Source organism: Alligator sinensis, unplaced genomic scaffold (genome assembly GCF_000455745.1).
Source record: "Alligator sinensis unplaced genomic scaffold, ASM45574v1 scaffold1216_1, whole genome shotgun sequence".
NCBI classification, from domain to species: Eukaryota; Metazoa; Chordata; order Crocodylia; family Alligatoridae; genus Alligator; species Alligator sinensis.
Window position 1 is genome coordinate 2,853,800 of NW_005842018.1, and position 19,349 is coordinate 2,873,148.

Here is a 19,349-nt window from a genome sequence, read left to right on the forward strand (position 1 = left end):
GTGGGCAGCCCATCTCTACCCTGCGCACAAATCTGAGGGGCATGTGTCCCCCACGCTTCCCCCAGCCATGGGGCCCCATTCACCCCAGCCCTGCCGCACACTTTCCCTCAATGTGGGGGCCTTGATCTGCCCCCACTTCCCCTCTTTCCCCACCTTCCCTTTCCCCTCCACAGACTTACTAGCTTGGCACTCTCTACGTGTGCCAGAAAAAAAAAAGAAAAAATTCCCAGATTTGATCTCTCTGTCAGGAGATCATGAGTCAGAGTTATTTTGACGTGGAAGTCGGGAGTCTTGTGATTTTTTTCATGAGTTGGCATTACTGCTATTACCTCTGGGGAGATGAGGTATTTGCTGCATAATTGTGAGTTCCTCCAGTCAGAGCCCTGATTTTAATTTATTAAACAAATATTGTATTTGCTATGCATGATTTCTGGTATCTTGTGCTCAGCAATAAAACATATCCCTGCCCATAATCAGAATGCGGAGAACACAAAAAGGCTCTATTCTGTTTAAAAGACCCATGTGCTTTCATTTGCTTTCTCTCTTTCTGTAGTAAATTAGTAGATTTAGTGCTAATTTAGAAATCCAGGTACATACAACTTATTTTTGCCCAAAACTACTTGCCTGATTGCTCCCATTTGGTCTGTCTCCATTACCAAAACCTCCATTGTTAGTCCCTTACTTAATGCTCTCACTACTGATACCTGTAGAACCAGTACTAAACCTGGTTTAGGGCAGATAAAGCCACAGATAATCAATGTTCACTATTTCAGAAACAACAATTAAAACCTTCCCAGGATGATGAAAAGGCCTGGCAGAAAGGACTTCCAACATGTTTAAAATGCCCCTTGAATAGGAAATACAGCAGATTAAGTAGAAGTATCTGCTACCAGCTCCAGTGCTGCCTTAGAATAAACACAAAAATCCAATTTCTTACTTAAATAGTACTATACAAATTGGATCGTAGGCTTATGGGAGCAACAAAGGTGACTTGTGAAATGGATTAGTCCCGCAGCAGATAACTTGGGACCACCTTAAAGGAAAAACTAAGCAATTTTGAAGCTTTTTCTTAGCAATATCTGTTATAAATAGAACGGGGACCTGTTGACCTTCATGGATCATAAACGTTTTCTTGCCTTTGGCTCTTGCTGCTGAGCATAAATTTTGTAATAAGATCTTCAACCAATTCTACTCTCTGCACATAAATCAATAGTGCTCTATGTGAGTGTGCAAAAACAGGTCTTGAGGCAAACTTTAAAGAAAATGGGCTTTCTTTTAATTTTTGTTGCCCATTAATTACCTTGTTTTGTATTTTACATAAGGAGATTGCTTGAATATCCATCTGGACACTTCCATTGATGTGGAGAAATTTCAAATGGTTACTGTTTGTTGCTTGCGTTGCTGCTAGTGGCTTGGATTGTTTAACGAATTATTTATCAATGTGTTTTCATAGTGGAGGAACCTTGAAAAACTAGAACAGAGTCTGGCAAACTTTTAGCAGTGCTAGGCTGAATGGATGAAGCTTAGTCTGAGGGTGAGCTGCTGCTTGCAGGACGTCCTGCCTGGTGCTCCCTCCCTACCCACCACTACCAAATTGCTGCTAATGTTCTGGTTTTGTGGGCTGGATAAAATTGCTTGGTGGGCTGGATCCAGCCCGTGGGCCACAGGTTGCTGACCCCCGAACTAGAATGTTTTACACTGAAGTATTTGTTCGGGCTGGTATTGTCTATTTCCATTTGTATTGGAAAGGATAACTTGTAAAGCGTGCTTCTCAGTCTGGACTCTCCTTCTGTTTTATGTCCTGGCTAGAATTACAATTGTACCACAGAACTGAAACTTTGTTACAGGAGCAGGCTGTTGGTATGGAAATAATTTGATTCAGTATTTTGGGAGGAAAACCACCATTATATTTAATGCATACAATTCTGGTAATTTAAAACGTTAACAAAAAACCCAAAATCCTCATACTTTTGTAATCTTGTTTAAGCTATATTTAAAGATTAGTCTCTTTATTAAAGTAGAATTCCTTATAGTTGGACAGTCATCGTTCGCTTCATCCTAGCTGTACTGTTTTTAAAACACTATTAAGCCCCTTGGAGCATGTCTTCTCTGTCGTGAGCAAGCCTAAGCCAGGTACCAAGAAATAAGCCCTGACTTTGTGGCCAACCAAGTCTGCAGTTGAGATGGCTCAGGAGTGGGCATGAGCAACTTGGAGCAAGAGAGGGTATGGACAGTGAAATTTGCAGCACTGGAAAACCTGGCAAGAGGGAGTATACAAGGGCTGCTTTCAGATGTTAACACCCCCCCTCCCCCGGTAAAAAACCCAAACAAACCAAAAACCACAAAAAACCAACAACAACTTGCGCTTTACCAGAAGAAGCAGTGCATGACCCAGCTCTGCAGTGTCTGTATAGATCAGGTGCTTCAGCAGGGCTTTTTGGTGCTTTTAGCTAAAGCTGATTCAATCACCTATAAAGTAAAAGCACCGAAAAAGCCCCACTAGAGCACCTGATTTATACAGGTGTTGGGTGAGCCAGGTCCAACTAACGTGCTGCTTCTTCTGGGCATGTTCTTGGCTTGACGCAGGAGTGTGCTGAATTTAAAGCACAGTTGTTGTTTTTTGGAGGGAGGTGTTAATGTCTGTAAGCAGCCAAGCATTCCAGCCCCCTGTCTGGAGAATAAAAAAGCCTCCTCCAAGGTGAGCTCTCCAGCCACAGGGTGATAGGGAGCTGCTCCTTCACACCCCTCTGTCCCCTGGCAGACAGGCTATTTTCAGCCTGCCTTTGCCTCCCTCCCCATGCCCACCTTGGGATCTCCCAGAGCTGTGCAGGGGCTGGGAGGCAGATGTGCTGTGGTTTGGACTTTCCTGGGGGGATGGGTTCAGCTGCGAGCAACTGCTTCTGCTCCCTATCTTGCCGATCAGGATGTTGGCAGGGGTGAGAGGCATTCGCCCAAGGCTAGATCCCTCTGGGACTAATCCAGGCTCAGGGGTATCCCCTTGCACAGAACAGGGCTGACATGGGTCAGTTCAGTGTCGGGGAGCATTTGCCCCAAAGGGCTCCTTGACAGCTCACCCCTGGGCAGGCTCATCAGGGAGCTGGAGGAGGGAGCAGAAGACTTGGTATACTGATGGTCCTCATGACCTGAGAGGAGTGTACAGCCATTCAGGTTCTGCTTGAGATCTTTCTGGTCAGAAATACTTCTGCCTTGCTTGCGGTTTTGGGTGCACATAGAGGGCAGGGCTTATTTCTTAAGGGTGTGCTGGAGGGCAGTGCCTCTGGGACAAGTGAGGTACCCTATGCTAGAGTTGGGGAAACTGCTATGGGGGGATGTTAGTTGTCCAGGGTCATATATAGGAAGACTGAGATGACCAGAAGGTCCTAACCCTTCCTGTATTCTGGTGAGTAGGCCTAGCTTCCTTATTATTTATACAGCACCGAAATGACTTAAGTACTAGCTTGGGCCTTTCATGAGTATCTTGATGGTATTGTTACTGTATGTTTAATGACTTTATTTATTAATTTACTTGCCACTTTGTGCTTTGCAGGTCTAAAGCTATTTTGTAAACATTAATTCTCTTCTCATGCCTTCAGTGCAAGGTGACATTGTCTTATGTTGCATGCAAGGAAACATTTATATAAAGAAGGTAGAAGATCTAGTTTCCAGACTTGTACAGTTACTGTATTGCTCTCTAAACAGCTCCTATTTGAGCACTGTATCTAGTTTTTTGTTTTTGTGTTTTTTTTCTGACAAAAAGTCTGCTCTTATAGTTAAAACACGTATATTTTATATTATTGTGAGCATTTCATGTGTGTTGTATTTTGGAGTTAGTTTTTTTTCCCCACCTTCTTGTCCAAAGCTCAAGATCTGTGGGCTCATGTTGAATAGTGCCTTGGTCATTGCATTTTTCATCTTAATGAAATAAAGGCCTATAGATAATTAAAAACAATTATAGCTCAGTTCTGAAAATACGTTAAGGACTACCGGGCCTGTGATGAGTAGCTAAAAACATAATAGGGTTTTAAGACTTCATAGTGTTACAAGCATTCTGCTTTTATAGATATTTTAGTGAGATTAGTATCTTTAAAGAGTGGTCTTGTTGCTATCTGTATTGTCATTCTTACATTGTATCGCATTAAAGGAAAAATAATGTAGCCAAGGAATTTGCAGCAAAGACTTGGGTGAAAGAGTTTAATAGCAAGACTGAGAGCACCAAGCGGGTGGGATCAGAAAGCCTGGACTGCAGCCTTAGGAAGAGACCTTTTGTTATTATTTTAAAACTTTGTATCTTGTAGTGTTGGATTCTCCTCTCTTGAATAAAAAGTAAAATATTTTAACTGATACCTAATCTTTTAAATACATTTTATTACAGGCAGCATGCATTATTATTTTGGAATGAAATACAGGGCAGTGGTATAATAGTAAAGATTACTTTTTCAAACCAGTTGAAAAAAAGCACTTGTTTCAAACCCTTTGGCCAGCTTGTCTGTGATCTGCTTTACTTTAACACTAAGTTTGAAATGTAACACAAGTGGTGAATATCTTGAGGCATGTTGGAAAAAAATAGTAATAATCATCATTACAGCATGTTGAAAAATTGAAATCACACAACTTTTTTTCCTATTTAGTACTTTGTATACCTAGATATAATAAGTGGTAGGCAACCATCAATCTTCTGGATCATGGTTTATGTGTTAGAGGTCTTGTCAGGTGCCTACCTGACACATCCATTTGTCCTGAGTCCTGCAACCATCACACCAAGACCTTTGACGCATATACCTAGGCGAGACTATGGAAGAGTGGAGGCTGGCTAAGATTTACCACCCCCACTTCACACATTTGAGATGATCCAAAGGCCAGACTGAGTCCAGCCGTTCAGCACCTCAATGGTTGTAGCTTCTCCCAGAGAGTAACAGATAAGAACTGCTGCTGATTGCCTAATGCCTCAGCAAGGACTTGTTAATAAGATTGTAGCCAGTTGCTTTAACATTCGTTAAGCAACTTGTTAAGCATTGTAGCCAGCTGCTTTAATATTTAACAGATGTACAGTAACTGTAAGTAAATTTGCTAGTTTAGAGGATATGTTATTTGGACAAAGCCTTTCTATTTTAAGTATCAGTGTGGTTGGTGGATGATTACAAATGTAAAATGACATGGGTCTGAGATTTCAAGACAGGAGGCAGTACACGATCTAGAAGGAAAATGCTCTGTGAAGTATTAGTCAAGTAAATAGATTATTCAAGATTTAGTGCGTCTATTGAGAGAATAAGCAGCTAAGGTTTAAGTTTCAGGAGGGAGAAATAGGCTGTTTGTATATATTTTAATTCCAGTTCTGTGTTGCCATACACTTTATAAAATAAGCTTGCCATTAAATCATGCTTAGCAGAAAAAATGAGAGAAAATGTCATACCAGATTTCCAGGGAATTAAAACGTTTGCACTTTTCCAATTAGCAGGGCTGGTCTACCTGAAAAGAATGCCTTATCAGAGTGAAGAATAGCTGACTGTTTTGAGTTCAGTAATAGTCTTTATGTGGAGGAAAGAAAAGCACAAAAAGCCCGAGTTCTGATGATACCTAGATCTGATGCTGTAAAATAATATAAGCAGGTTAAATGAGGATACTGTGCTTGGTTTAATAATATGATTGGTACTTGGCTTCCTAATACATGGACATCCAAAGTTAGGTGTTCTTTGTCCTGGGCCAACTTCAGAATAGTTTAGAATATGTGAAAGTCCATGATGCATATTAATCTTGGCATAAAAAAATCAGTTATTCTCTGTTTTGTTTAGGAATGTATGCATTTTTGCATAATTATTTAACAGCCAACAGAGTTGGGGAAGCACGAACAAAGAAATAGGAGCAAAATGCTGGATCACACAAAGAAACAAAGACAGTTATAACATTAGGAACTGTGTTCACGATATGAAATCTTTATGCACATAGAATTTAATCTCGAACAAGTCCCGCTCTTCTTGAAATGGTCCTCCAGTGTGATATTCTGCTATTAATCTAAGGAGGACTGAAAGTAGCAGGGAAGAATGTATATGGGGGAAGGAAAAATGCCAGGGTGTAAGGAAAGTAAATATAGAACCCTAGTATAGCTCACGGGGAGACTCAGCCTGCTGTAAAATAAATAAATACATGTGGGGACTCTTTTATAGCAATTCAGTTTTTAATATTTCAATTCGCTGATGACACCAAACTTTGGGGCAAAGCATCCACACCAGAAGACAGGCAGGTTATCCAGGCTGACCTGGACAGGCTCAGCAAGTGGGCGGACGAGAATCTGATGGTGTTCAACGCCGATAAATGCAAGGTTCTCCACCTTGGGGGAAAAAAAAACCTGCATCATCCTTATAGGCTCGGCAGTGCTATGTTGGCTAGCACTATGGAAGAAAGAGACTTGGGGGTCATCATTGACCACAAGATGAACATGAGCCTGCAGTGCGATGCGGCGGCTAGTAAAGCGACCAAAACGCTGGCTTGCATCCATAGATGCTTCTCAAGCAAATCCTGGGACGTCATTCTCCCCCTGTACTCGGCCTTAGTGAGGCCGCAGCTGGAGTACTGCGTCCAGTTTTGGGCTCCACAATTCAAAAAGGATGTGGAGAAGCTTGAGAGAGTCCAGAGAAGAGCCACGCGCATGATCAGAGGTCAAGGAAGCAGACCCTACGATGACAGGCTGAGAGCCCTGGGGCTCTTTAGCCTGGAAAAGCGCAGGCTCAGGGGTGATCTGATGGCCACCTACAAGTTTATCAGGGGTGACCACCAGCATCTGGGGGAACGTTTGTTCACCAGAGCGCCCCAAGGGATGACGAGGTCGAATGGTCACAAACTACTTCAAGATCGTTTCAGGCTGGACATAAGGAAGAATTTCTTTACTGTCCGAGCCCCCAAGGTCTGGAACAGCCTGCCACCGGAGGGGGTTCAAGCGCCTTCATTGAACACCTTCAAGCTGAAACTGGATGCTTATCTTGCTGGGATCCTATGAACCCAGCTGACTTCCTGCCCTTTGGGCGGGGGGCTGGACTTGATGATCTTCCGAGGTCCCTTCCAGCCCTGATGTCTATGAAATCTATGAAATTCCATTAGTATTTCCACTTGTCCTAGGAAGTAGTAAGCTTTTCAGCTGTTCAGGGCAAGCAACATAATAATATAAATAAATAGGAGGTTTTAAATTTCAAGTTATTGTTTAAGTGAAGTCTTTATGCTTTTTTTCATGGTTCTTATACAAATATGGATGAAAATAAGTCTGATCTTGAAAATGATAATGCAGAACTAAATACAGCAAAGCTGCATTATCCGGCACCTTACAAGCTGGCATGCTCTATTAACCAGCATGCTGGTCAGCGCGGTAAAAGCGAAACCGTAAGTTCCCACCGTGACACTTTCAGTTTTGCTTAGTCCCCCCGGCCCAGGGCAAAGCAGCCTGTGCTGTCAGGCCCCCACGGCCCGAGGCATAGTAGCCTGCGTGGGGCCCCGCTTCGTGTCCTCTGGCACACTGACACAGCAGGAGGGGCAGTGGCGCACCAGGTGCGGCAGGAGGGTGCAGCATATTTGGTTATCCGGCAACAACCCCCCAGTTCCCTATGAGTGTCGGAAAACAAAGCTTTTGCTGTATGTATTTTGAAGCTTTCAACACAGCTGTAAAAATTCAGTGATTTTATTTCTCTGCTCTTTCCTTTCTGAAGCCCCACAAACTTCTTTGTGAAAATCTATGAAAATTTAGTATCTCAACTTACAAGTTTTTTGTTTCCAGGAACAAATGATGAGAAAGAAACAGGCAATGCATCTTGATGCACGATATGTTACAATGGTGGAGAATGCTTACTACTACTGTAATCCCCCTCTGGCTGAAAAAACTGTGAAAAAGAAACGCCCACCTTTGCAGGAGTATATTCGTAAGCTTCTCTACAAGGATCTTTCCAAGGTCACCACTGAGAAGGTGAGTCTGTGTACCATGGTGTTGTATGTGACAGTTGTGATATGCCACAACATTTCCACTGTTCTAGTTCATTAAATTGTTTTTCACAAAACAATTCTGTGGGCTTATTAGAACCTGTAAGTAAAAGGCTGACTCATTTATTGTAATAGTGGCAAGACGTTTTGAACTATCCAAAACTGAATTATATTTTGAAGTGTTCCAGAAAGTTTGAACACAGCAGAGTGGGTTTGCTATTTAATGTTCTCGGCAGAGGAGAAACTGCTCTGTTCATTAGGTTTATGCTGGAGTCGGGTGCATTGCCTGAACTGTTAAGTTCACAGAAACATGTATGCAATTAGGAAGAATATTTAGTGCAAGTCAATACAAATAATGAAACAGAGGTACAGCTATAAGCCGTTCAGCTTCCAGAAAGGGAAAGATAGTAGATCTGATTGAATCATACTAGCTGGTGAAGTTTTCAGATTCTAGCAATAAAGTCTGTCTTTAAGAAACTCAGAGAATCTGCAGTATGTCTCTGCAGACATCCAGGTTATGCCTTATTATTAAGTGCCAAATGAGTGCAGTACCAAAGCATCTGGAGATATTTGGTCTGACTAAACTGCAGAATGCAAACATATTCTCCTTTCTCTCTTTAATAGTATTAAGCACAATAAATAGCACACACTCAGAAAGGATAAAATCCTTAGCTAGTGTTAAATTAGTAAAGCCCTACGTGAATCTAGTACCAAAAATTCAGATTATAACTTGTATGTTTTCAGATCTTTGTGTGTTACTCTTCTTCTCACATTTAAAACAATTTTATGTATAGGTTAGGTTTTAGGTTATGTATAGGTTAGGCTTTATGTATAGGTTAGGCTAGGCTTTGTGGAGGGTTTTTTTTTTTCAGTTCTACTTGTTTTTTGCTACATCACTATTTACTTCAAGAGAAAAACAGAATTTTCTGTTAGTCTTGCTTTTTCAGTGCACTTTCCTCTAGGGTAATTCTGCCGTTTCTAGTATCCTACAAATTCCAGCTAATTCTGATCCTGTGTAAAACAAGCCTTCAATCATGGATTATACCAAAAAAGAGGATACATTATCAACTTCCATACTGTCAAAATAGACTAAAAGTCAATTGTCCATCCCAGCTGAGATGGCCCAAGAGATTGGTATGTTAAGGTATGCCAGTTTCTGTAGCCAGCAGCTCACCAAGAAGAGCTGTGGCTAGCAACCTATCCAGCCAGCCACCTTTGATTAGCCAATCCGAGTTACATCACACATTCCCACTTAGCCTGGTGAACAGTGAGTGGCTTTCAGTGAGAATTGTAAACTTGCATCTCTAGATCTATATTCAGAGATCATAAATACTCTGTTTTTGGCCCGCTTGGGTTACTTCCTGCTCCAGGAACCATAATATAGAAAATGATCTTGGCATTTGTATTGGTTAGTTATTCTCCCGCTTCAAGATTGTTTCTTGCTGGCTGCCTGGAAGAAAGGGAGGTAGTTTTCACAATGACACCAGTCTTTCCCATGGAGTAGACTTTAGATTGTATTCCTGTGATTTAAGTAATCTGTCCATTATGTTTGCTTTCTTTGAGTAATATGTGTTATCGAACCATTGCCAAGTATGTGTGGGAGGGGTTTTTTATGGTTAAAAAAAAACAAAACAAAAAACAGATCACAAATTCTTTTGACCTGAAACTTGTGATGATTGTGGGTGCATGCAGACATTTTTTGGGGGGGGAGGGGCGGTGTTAGATCAAGTTTAATAAAGGCCACCCGATCTAAAGTAAGTTGGGCTGGGAGGACTACTCCACCCTCCCCCACCCCCTGAACCAGGGGCTGTTTTTAGCCCCACCAACCCCTACCCTCTCCCACTTGCCCCTTCCCCCACCCCAACTTATTTTCCTCAGATCCTGGCACTGGATCCAGGCACTGGTGAATGCTGGTAAAACCAGCACCAGAAGCAGCTTGCAGGATGAGGGGAGGGGATTAGTGGGATGTAGGAGGGGCTGGTTGGTCTGCAGGTAGGAGGAAGATTGTCTGTCTGGGCATGTGAGAAGCCAGGGGGCTAAAAATAGCCTGATGCTATTAACTTAGATTGGGTCGGCCGTTTTTAGATTTATCTGCCTGCCCTGAACTTCTGTATAGTTTGCACTTAAATTAACCTAACTAGGGATCTAAGTGTCAGGTCCGTACCTGAGCAATTAAGATCGGGTGGCCATCTTTAACACATCTAACCTCCCCAAATATCTGTATGCACCCTGTAAGACCATTACAAGCTCTTTATGTATAAATATCCCAACATTTCCTTTAATTTTGATGGCATAGTTTGAACTTCTACCTATTGAATTGTTTTGTGTTTAAAAAAATCCTGTCTTAGGTCCTGAGACAAATGCGCAAGCTGCCCTGGCAGGACCCGGAAGTGAAAGACTATGTTATATGTTGCATGATCAACATTTGGAATGTGAAATATAATAGTATTCACTGTGTAGCCAACCTCTTAGCAGGGTTGGTACTTTACCAAGAGGATGTTGGCATTCATGTGGTGGATGGAGTACTAGAAGATATTCGACTAGGAATGGAGGTAAAAAATGACCTTTGTAAACTGTAACCTCTCGTGTGTGGTGTGTGTGTACTTTTGTGTTTGTTTTCAGCTGTTTGCTTGAAGGCGGATCTTAAAAGTGAAAAAATTTAAAAAAGGGAAGAGGTTCTTGGAACAATTCTTTCCATGTCACGCAGAATTGTTCCCTACATTGTATTTATGATGATTTTCAAATCTAGTATTAAAGTCTCAAGCTACAGGTGATTAGCCCATAATGTAATAGAGCTCACAATTGAAGTAAGCTTTTTAACACCAGATATATAGTATTTCGAATAATACAGATAATGGATTTAACCTTTTAAAGTAGTTACTGTCTGGCCAGGTTCCAGTGCTACCTGCAGTACTTCATAGGCCAAATTTATTTAATATGTGAAATGTGTAAAAACTCAGTGTATCTTTACATTTTACTGCAGCAAATTATATAGAATCATATAAAATTAGGGTTGGAAGGGACCTCAGGAGGTCATCCAGTCCAACCCCCTGCTCAAAGCGGGACCATCCCCAACTAGATTATCCCAGCCAAGGCTTTGTGTAGCCAGATCTTAAATACCTCCAAGGATGGGGAGTGCACAACTTCTCTGGGTAGCCTGTTCCAGATATCAAGGAGTTTGCTTGTTATTAAAAGCAAGTTTCTTTCTTTGTAGGTTTGAGTTTTTATAATGAGTTTTACAGTCTCTAACACATTCTTTTTGAATGCAAGAACCTAAGAAATGCCATACTGAGTCAGACTACAGGTCTCTGTTCCTTTTACTGTCTGAGTGATACTTCAGAAAAGGGCATCTAAGTAGGGCTATCCAGACTGATCAATCCCTTACTTCTCTTCACCTGCAACTTCAAGCATTCAGAGGCTTAGGAAGTCCCATAATTTTGAGGCTGCAGCCCTAACGTGGTACATTTAATACTCACTGATGGACCTATCCTCCATGATTTTGTCCAAGCCCCTTTTTGAATCATTTTGTGTAGAAGTGTAAAAATAAATACGATAAACTCTTAAATCTGGATGCTTTCTTTTAAGGTTAACCAGCCCAAGTTTAACCAGCGGCGGATCAGCAGTGCCAAGTTCCTGGGGGAACTTTACAATTACCGAATGGTAGAGTCAGCTGTAATATTTCGAACTCTGTATTCATTTACATCATTTGGTGTGAACCCTGATGGTAGTTCTAGTCCACTGGACCCTCCAGAACACCTTTTCCGAATTAGACTCGTTTGCACCATACTTGATACCTGTGGGCAGTATTTTGACAGGGGTTCCAGCAAACGGAAACTTGACTGCTTCCTTGTCTATTTTCAGGTATGAATAAACTATTATGTTTACAATTACCTGGGTGTCAGGTATTTTATATTTACATACGATTTTATGTATTCATAGTGTGCTTAGATTTTTTACATCTATTGCTTGAACCCTTTGTTCAACAGTGCATTTCACAATGGCTTAAGTTAATTGTGCAAGTAATCACTGGGATTTACTCACATCCTTAAATTAAGCACCTCCTTAAATGTTTTATATTGAGATCTCAATCTGAACTCTGAACTAGTGCGTGTAATATTTTAAAATGATATTTAGATGTCAGATATAGCTAGATGGTAGTATGGTAACTCAGTGAATTATCTTGAAATATATTCATAGTATAAATGTCTTGCTGTGCTTATAGTTTCTTTTTCCATTTCAAGTAGCACAAAAATGGAAGGAAAACAAGGCAATTAAAAGAGGAATTAGACTTGTGTGACAACCAGCATTCTGGCATGTTGGCCTAGATATTGACTCAGTTCATCAGCCTGTGGTTAAGCTGGGAAATGATTCTGTTTAATATTATAGTTTTCAAGTGTTTGAGTTCCAAAAAGTCCATATCACATTTGATCAGATGGTTAGACCTGGAAGGCTGAAAGTCAGGCCAGGTTCCTTCCCATTTGCATGTTATTGCCTTTCCTGCTGTTCATACCCTCTTCAGGTACTCTTTTGCAACCCTGTTGTTTAAATCCTTCTCTTAAGTACATCTGTATAAGTAAGAGCACAGTTTTAGTTTGCATTTTACATACCATGTTCTGAAAGGTTCATGTGCTACCTTGCTCTAGGGATTTTCATAATAGGAGGATACAAATTTGGAAAGAAGCAAAATTTGACAAAGACAGAAACTAAATCTGCCTTGATCTAAAGTTAGAACATATGATGAACTTCATCCTTTCTTTTTTTTAAATAAATGATATTTGGCCATATTGATCCAAACATTTAAGGTGGGGGGCATTGTCAGAGGCTCGGAGGTCACTAGGTGCCCAGCTCTGAAAGAACCTGAGCTTAAAAAGCTGTTTATGTTTAGTATCTACTTCCAGTGTCTACTACCTTGATAATTCAAAGCAGTTCTAGTAAAATGAGCCCATGGCCATAAAATTCACATTGTCGGTTGTTACAGCTCATTCATGAAGCTGTATATAACCTATATAATCAAAATATGTGACTAAATTTTGGACTGATGCTTCAAGATGTCATGTGGATTTTCTGTTTTAGGGTTTGCTTTGAATTATTTTAAAATATTTACGCAAGATGTTTGTAATAAGTTGCATGCTTATACATGGTCTTTAATGTTTGTTATAAAATAACTCAGAATGCAATATTGTGTGCATGTTTATGCACATATATTCTATAACGTGTTAGGATGTTTTATATTTCAGAGATACGTTTGGTGGAAGAAAAGTTTGGATGTTTGGACAAAAGATCATCCCTTTCCTATTGACATTGATTATATGATCAGTGATACACTAGAACTCCTGAGACCAAAGATAAAGCTCTGCAGTTCTCTGGAAGAAGCTGTCAGGCAGGTACAAGACTTGGAACGAGAATTCTTAATAAAACTAGGTAAGAAACAATTGGGGAAAAAGTGGGGATATTTGCATGTTAACCCCTGTACTTGTTTGTATTCTTTCCTACTGATATTATGATTCATTTGGACACTGTTACCTTTTTGCATTTTCTGATCTACAATTAATCCATGTACTACGTTAATTTGAGGCAATTAGAAGAACACCGAACATGAAGGTGATTTGTCTACTTTGTAGATGGGGGAGGAAAACCCCCCAGGAACTTTTAACTTTTCTAATGTACCAGAACTGAGACTCCCTGAGTGACCAGGGAGCAAGCAAACAAGGGAAGCAGTTTGCAAGCAGTTCGCAGGTCAGTTTGCTGCTCCCCTCTTTGAAGGGGATCCTTTAAGCTCAGTGAGAGAGAGGAAGCAGGGAAAAATAAACCTTTTGGGACCAAGGAGCAGTAAACAGGCCATTTTGCACACAAATTTGCTTGGGAAGGTCTGAGGTAGCAAGAGCAAGGCAGTGGATTAAGCAACACAGAGAAATGGAGGAGGTTTCATTGCCAGAACCACTGCCACTGCTTGCACCTGTGAGGTGCCTGTCCAGGCAGGACCACTCACTGTTGAGTTTTCCACCCAGGTTCTGGTTTGGCAGTCTGAAGACTCTGGCTTATAGGCGCCTTCCAGTGACAGCCAGGTGGGACAGTATGAGCAGTGCCTCTTCGTTGCGTCCCTCAGGAAGCAGGGAAGAGAGCTACAGGAGGAGGTGGCAAGGCTCTGAAGTATCCTCTGCCATGAGGACTTCATCAGTTCAATGCTGAACGAGACTCTTTAAGACTGTGGAGGAAGGACTGCCAAAGGGAGTGCTAGAGAAGGGAGGGGACGTGGAGCCCCGGGAAGATGGAAACTGGAAGCTTGTGACCTCTGGTAGGAAGCTGAAGTCTTCATCTCCACCTGCAGCAGTTTGCCTAAAGAACGATATGAAGCCCTAGCAATAGAGGAGGTGGAGCACACTTCATTGATGGAGGAGGACAGGCCAGGCCTCCCTAAGGTGGGAAGAATTGAGACCACTTTCACCAAGAAGTGATGGGTGGTGGTAGTTGGAGACTTTCTTCTGTGGAAACTCCCATCTATCGACCTGACCTGTTGTCTCAGGAGCTCTGCTACTTGCCCAGTGCATGGATCTGTGATGTCATGGATGGATTACCGAGACTTATCTAGTCCTCTGATTACTACCCCGTGCTGCTCGTGTGCGTGTGCACCAGTGATACTGCCAGGGGACTTCAGTCACCCTGACGTCTGCAGAGAGAACAATACAACAGTGTTCAGGCAATCCAGGAAGTTTTTGGAGAGTGTTGGGGACAAATTCCTGGTGCAAGTGCTGGAGAGCCAACTAAGGGCGCACTCTTCTTGACCTGCTGCTCACAAACAGGGAAGAATTGGTGGGGAATGTAGGTGGGGCAGCGGTGACCATGAGATGATTGAGTTCAGGATGCAGAGGAAAGGAAGGGAGGAGAGCAGCAGAGTAAGGACTGTGGACTTCAGAAAAGCAAACTTCAACTCACTCAGGGAACTGATAGGCAGAATCTCCTTGGAGGCCAGTCTGAGGGGGAGAGGAGTCCAGGAGAGCTGGCTGTACTTTAAGGAAACCTTACTGAGAGTGCAGGAACAAACTATCCCAGTGAGCAGGAAGACTAGCAAGTATGGCAGAAGATCAGTTTGGCATAGCAGGGAACTCTTCAATGAGCTAAAACACAAAAAGGAAGCATACAGGAAGTGGAAACTTGGACAAACAACTAGAGAGGATTATAAGAGTATTGTTCGAGCATATAGGGATGAAATCAGGAAGGCCAAAGCACAATCGGAGTTGCAGCAAGCAAAGGATGTGAAGGGGAACAAGAAGGGTTCCTACAAGTATGTCGGCAAAAAAAGGAGGATCAGGGAAAGTTGTGGGTTCTTTACTAAATGTGAAAGGCAACCTAATGGCAGGATGCAGAAAAGGCTGAAGTGCTCAATGCCTTTTTCACCTCAGTCTTCGTGGGAAGGGTCAGCTCCCAGAGTGCTACACTTGGCAACAGAGTTTGGGGAAGAGGTGAGCAGCCAGCAGTGTCAAAAGAACAGTTTAGGGACTATTTAGCAAAGCTGGACATCTACAATTCCATGGGGCCAGACAGGATGCACCCAAGGGTGCTGAGGGAGTTTCCTGATGTGATTACAGAGCCACTGACTGTCATCTTTGAAAACTCATGGCAATTGGGAGAGGTCCTGGATGATTGGAAAAGGGAAAATATAGTTCCTGTCTTTAAGAAAGGGAAGAAGGAGGATTTGAGGAACTACAGACCAGCCAGTCGCACCTCAGTCCCTGGAAAAATCATGGAGCAGGTCCTCAAGGAATCCATTTCTAAGCACTTAGAGGAGAAGGTGATTAGTAGCAGTCAGCATGGGTTCACCAAGGGCAAGTCATGCCTGACCAACCTGATTGCCTTCTGTGAGGAGATGACTGGCTGTGTGAATGTGGGGAGACCAGTGGATGTGGTATACCTTGATTTTAGCAAGGCCTTTGACATGGTGTCCCACAACATTATTGCAGGCAAGCTAAGGAAGTACAGGCTGGCTGAATGGGCTGTAGGGTGGACAGAAAACTGGCTGGATAGTCAGGCTAGAAGGTAGTAGTTAATGGCTTGATGTCTAGTTGGTGTGCCCCAGAGGTCAGTCCTAGGGCTGGTTTTGTTCAATGTCTTCATCAGCGACCTGGAAGATGGGATAGAGGGCACTCTCAGCAAGTTTGCAGATGACATCAAGCTGCGGGGAGTAGTAGATATGCTGGAGGGTAAAGCTAGGATTCAGAGAGACCTCGACGAATTGGAGGATTGGACCAAAAGAAATCTCATGAGGTTCAATAAGGACAAGTGCAAAGTCCAGCATTTAGGATGAAACAATCCCATGCACCAGTACAGGCTGGGGACCAGTTGGCTGAGCAGCAGCTCTGCATGGAGCCACCACACAGTGGAGGGAGGCAGGGGCATGGTGAGCATGCAGCAGGACAGTGGAAGAGGGAGGGAGGGGGCTGGATGGAGCAGCTGGAGGGGAAGGGGAAGGAGAGAGAGAGAGACATGGGTCGGGGACTGGGGGGATGTGGGTCACGGCAAGCTGTTAGGTATGCTAATTGGTCCTAGTGTGAAAAAGGTTGAGAACCACTGTCCTAGGTTAGCAGAGCCGCCACCATGAGCAGCACATCCCCAGTGTGGCTGTGTGCTGTTTCAGGATCGTGTTTCACACAGTGCTGACTCTGGGCCTCCAGGGCCATGCTGCATAGCTCCACAGTGGTAGTGGTTCCAGATCCCAAGTGTAAAGCCAGTTTGTGGGACTGATGTGGCCCACGGACCGGTGCCATACCATTTCATATGTCCCATAGGGGCAGATGAGTTTGATACCCCTAGTTCGACTGTTAGTGGAAACCTACACACGTGCTGGATGTCTGCTCCGATGCATGCTAAGTAGCACGCATCTGAGCAGATGAGATTAATCAAGTCTGCTGGAGCATGCTAATTAGTGTGCACCAGCAGCCTTCACGTCACATCTGTTCCGCGTCCCTGTGCTTCAAAATGGTGGTGGGTGCACTTTAACTGAAGCTTATTGAATGAGTTTTAGGTGGCGCACCTGCTGCCATTTTGAAACACGGGATGCTGAATGCATATGACGTCGCAGGTGCTTGAGAGCCACTCTATTTAAAATAATCCTTCTCCCCCTCCACCCACCCCCACCGGCCCTGGAATACGGGTATAGGCACCTAGTGTGTCTATCTGGAAGTATGGGGACAAAATAATCCTTCCTTCATACAGTGCTCTTGGTTATTAAAATACTCAGTCCTTGTTGAATGGATTTATTCAGCTTCTTAGTGGAATCCCTGTCTTTCTGCAGTGTTTTTGCCTGTAGACTTTTACACTTACAGGTGTTATTTGTAGAATTGAAGGACTTGATCCTTTCTGATTCTAACTAAATCATCTCAGTTCTCAAGTAATCTTTTAACCCGAGGGTGATTATTTGCAGCAGTCAATTAGTGTCACAACATTTTGAGTTTTTTCACTGGGCTGTTCACTTTAGTATTTCATGATACTAGTTTAATATTGCTGTCTTCCTTAGTCATTGCACACTGAGAAGGAAGTCAGAGTGAGAAACAAACCTTGGTAAGGAGTAACCTGAACTAGTAGATTTCATGATCACTCAAACTCAACCAAAAAAGCAATTTATTACTATATTTACTTTCATTTCATCCTTTAAAATATACCGGGAAATTCCTCTTGCAGGTGAAATTATTTCTACCTTTAAAACTTTATTGTTAGGTTAGTTATGTCCAGTACATTTGAAGAATCTCTTTGCCTATGAAGTAAGAAGCAGCTTTGGAGAACAGCATTTCATTGTGTTCATTTTGGCACCCGACAAAGCTGATCACCGGTTTTCTTTTTCAAAAGATTGCATTGAATGAGCAGCCATGATGGGTCTCATACCACTTGTTGCTAACTTAAAACTGTGCTGTAGGATAATTGCCAATTTGCTATTATAACTGTGTTTTGTAGTAGGACCCAGAAGTCTTTTGTTTATCGTTCTCTCTTCATCTCTTTGAACGTTGTTTTGATGGATGTGAATGCTTTTAGTGGGAAACGGTTTTTAAATCATTTGAATGAGGGATCGGACCAAACTTGAAATGACTATCTGCTTCTATGTGACTGTTTTGATTTTGTACAGTGTAAGAGAATACTTAGCCCTGAGACACAGGGGTACATTGTATGTCCCAACAGCAGCCCTTTTGCTTGACTGTTGGAGCAGCAGTGGTTCTCAAGGGGAAGTAGGTCTACTTTATTGCTATGAAAAGTGATCATTTGAAACTCCAAAGCAGCAGGGAATGAGTATGTGAGCATGGCCACAACTTTAGTCAGATTCCTATGAAGTACAGTTCAGTACTATAGTATTTAATGCATTTTATGAAGTTTGGCTAATTTAGTTATGTTACACCTGAATATTCAAAAGTTATTTTTGGTTGCTCCATTCTTGGATGTACAATTTGAGATGCTTTATTTTAGAGCGAGTGAAAGGGAATACTGGATCACATGAAATGTATTTTTTTTAATCTAGAGAAGATGCTGTGAAAGCCAAGTATTTTACTTTTGTATTCATAGCATAGATTTATACAGAATTGGGGTTAGAAAAGCTCTCAAGGGTTATCTAGTACAGCCCCTTGCAGAGATGCAGGGTACACCAGACAGATGCCGCCAGACACCCCCCAGACAGATGCCTCTTCTTGAAACCCTCCAGCGAAAGAGATTCCATGACTTAGCTTTGCTGTCTATAAAATCCCCGAAAAGGAGAACATGTATGTTATAACTGTTATAGTGAAGTATCTAACACCTCACCAGTGAGCTGACACTGTGAAATACCATATTTACTCAAATACAAGATGATCCCCCAATAATTAGATTCTATATATGGAAAATGTATAAATGTGTTATAATTTTTCAGGTATAGAATTTAATTATTGGAGGTTTGCCTTGAATTTTTTTCCTCCTCCTCCTGCTACAGCAGGGAAAATAAAATGGGGGGGGGTGTCAGGTGGCCTCCTTGCCCTCTGACCTCCCCCCCCACCCCAGCTCTTTGCCCCTGTAGCCCCTTCCCATCACACCGTGCTCTTCCTGAGCACATCCCATGGCTGGGCAGTTAACATTAGGGGCTATAGGCTGTACAGGCGGGATAGAGAAGGCAGAAAAGGGCGGGGGGGTGGCACTCTATGTCAAGGAGCACTACACATCCTCTGCCAGCAGAATGGGGTCAGGGGAAGGGCGAGCTGAAGTGCTCTGGGTCAAGATCCAGGGGGGGCAAGGCGAGAGGGATTTGACGGTGGGGGTCTATTACAGACCCCCCAATCAGGAGGAGGAGCTGGACAGGGAATTTTCAGGCCAGCTTGCGGAGACACTAAAAGCAAGGGATGTAGTTGTCATGGGCGATTTTAATTACCCGGACATCTGCT

General features: G+C 42.6%; 1 protein-coding gene across 9 annotated transcripts in view; it reads left to right on the plus strand.

Annotated features, from left to right (window-relative positions):
- The window catches only part of UPF2 (UPF2, regulator of nonsense mediated mRNA decay), a 126,833-nt gene that overhangs the window by 61,163 nt on the left and 46,321 nt on the right, over nucleotides 1-19,349 (plus strand). For all 9 annotated transcript variants that reach the window (XM_025202318.1, XM_006022148.3, XM_006022144.3 and 6 more), the window contains 4 exons: nucleotides 7,760-7,945; nucleotides 10,308-10,511; nucleotides 11,545-11,820; nucleotides 13,197-13,380. In XM_025202318.1, coding sequence (XP_025058103.1) covers nucleotides 7,760-7,945; nucleotides 10,308-10,511; nucleotides 11,545-11,820; nucleotides 13,197-13,380 — 850 coding nt within the window. The remainder of the gene's footprint in view (nucleotides 1-7,759; nucleotides 7,946-10,307; nucleotides 10,512-11,544; nucleotides 11,821-13,196; nucleotides 13,381-19,349) is intronic.